Source organism: Mya arenaria, chromosome 16 (assembly GCF_026914265.1).
Source record: "Mya arenaria isolate MELC-2E11 chromosome 16, ASM2691426v1".
Taxonomy (NCBI): domain Eukaryota; kingdom Metazoa; phylum Mollusca; class Bivalvia; order Myida; family Myidae; genus Mya; species Mya arenaria.
Window position 1 is genome coordinate 27,773,713 of NC_069137.1, and position 1,664 is coordinate 27,775,376.

A 1,664-nucleotide genomic window follows, 5' to 3' on the forward strand; every position below is an offset into this window, starting at 1 on the left:
TATTCTTACTTCTTTGTTGAGCTTATAAAGGTCTGCCAGCGTCCTATACTGGCTGCATTATGGATTGACCCGTCATATCTGCCAGTGTGACTTAATAAAAAATGAATTCGAAGGATAAATGTTACCCCACCGATTGGTGGACTGCTTTTCTTCACGATTAAATAGATGCCGATAGGTGATCTCATCGACTGTAAATGTACGTTGTATTCTTACCAGAGTCTTCGTTAAACGTTTGACCTCCCGGAATGGCCCTGTATGTTCCATTGTATTATATAATGAAAATGAAACTAGCGTCTACTTCGTGTCATGCTAGATTATAATTAAAGCTAATTTCGCCAAAAATGAGGTGTGTTCCAATGTGTCGTGACAAACTATTAGATGGTTAAAAAGTAAAATCATGAATGCGTCCAGTTGAATGTTGTCTGGCAATATATCTGGCTAAACTGTTTGCTGCTTTATGCTTTTAAATCAATTGCTAGTATCTGTGTATTATCCAAGCACTGAAAGTGATGGTCGACCTGGGGGATTGAGGAGATCCATTCACCAAGTTGATGGGAAAAGCGACGAGGTTCCACATTACGCTAAACTGTGGATATTTTTGCTACTATATCAGGCTAAACTATTTGCTTAGTTATGCTCATTAGTAAAGCTCTAGTATCTGTTAGTTTGAATGTGTTATCAAAGCACTGGAAGTGCTAATCGACTGGAGCGATATATTTAGTTATCAAATCAATGAATGAAAGCTAAAAGGTGCTAAGTGACATGAGATAGAAAAGCAGAATGAATAGTGTGGCTTTTAGTGTTCGTTCTGCACAAACTTGTAACTGCTTGCCGTTTGTAATCATAATAGCACTGAAAGTGCGATTGTGAAAGTGAATGAATGATAAGAGACATCAATTAAAAAAAACATATTGAATATATTGGCTTTTACTCCTCGTTATACACAAGCGTGTTATTGTTTGCCGATTGTAATCAATGCACTGAAAGCACTGATCGTCTGGTGCGATGGTGAAAGCGAAGGAATAATAAGAGACATCAAATAAAAAAGCTTATTGAATATCTTGGCTTTCACACATCATTTCGCACAAGCTCGATACTGCTCGTCTTGTATGAAACACGGGTTGGAATGGATGCAACGAGGCATAACAAAAACCTTTATTTATAAGTGTACAAAATAATAAAACAAAAACATATATATATTAACATAATATCAACCGGTATAAACTGGTTATAATTACAATCCTCCATTGGAAATTGCAACAAAATAATGTGACTTGCTCACCATAATATTTTTTCTCAATGATAAAACATTGTGTTTTAGATATTGTGTCAATTCCTCAATAGCCAATAACCACCGTCACACTGATGCTCACATATACACAAATGTTTCACATTATGACGTCAAACATCATTGATATGTGTAAATGTAACATTAGGCTTTTATTCATTTTTTAACTGCACCGGTAGGGACCCAAATGTTCATTGCATTCACATATGACTCCATATTAACACGAGCTTTCCTTCAAATTATCGATGACGTCATATTTAAGAGCCACCCGTGGTTGTGACGTAATCATCTATATCACCTGTTGCTTTCATAGAGAAGGCTGTTACTATTCCTCCAGCAAACATACAGGGTACTGCTACGAATGAAAGCCAGGCCA

General features: G+C 36.5%; 1 protein-coding gene across 5 annotated transcripts in view; it reads right to left on the reverse strand.

Annotated features, from left to right (window-relative positions):
* Window positions 1-1,143: 1,143 nt before the first annotated feature.
* LOC128221041 (UPF0394 inner membrane protein YeeE-like) overlaps window positions 1,144-1,664 on the reverse strand; it is a 57,553-nt gene continuing 57,032 nt past the window's right edge. For all 5 annotated transcript variants that reach the window (XM_052929448.1, XM_052929447.1, XM_052929445.1 and 2 more), the window contains one exon: window positions 1,144-1,664. This exon is cut by the window's right edge and continues 29 nt beyond it. In XM_052929448.1, coding sequence (XP_052785408.1) covers window positions 1,546-1,664 — 119 coding nt within the window. In that variant the 3' untranslated portion in view covers window positions 1,144-1,545.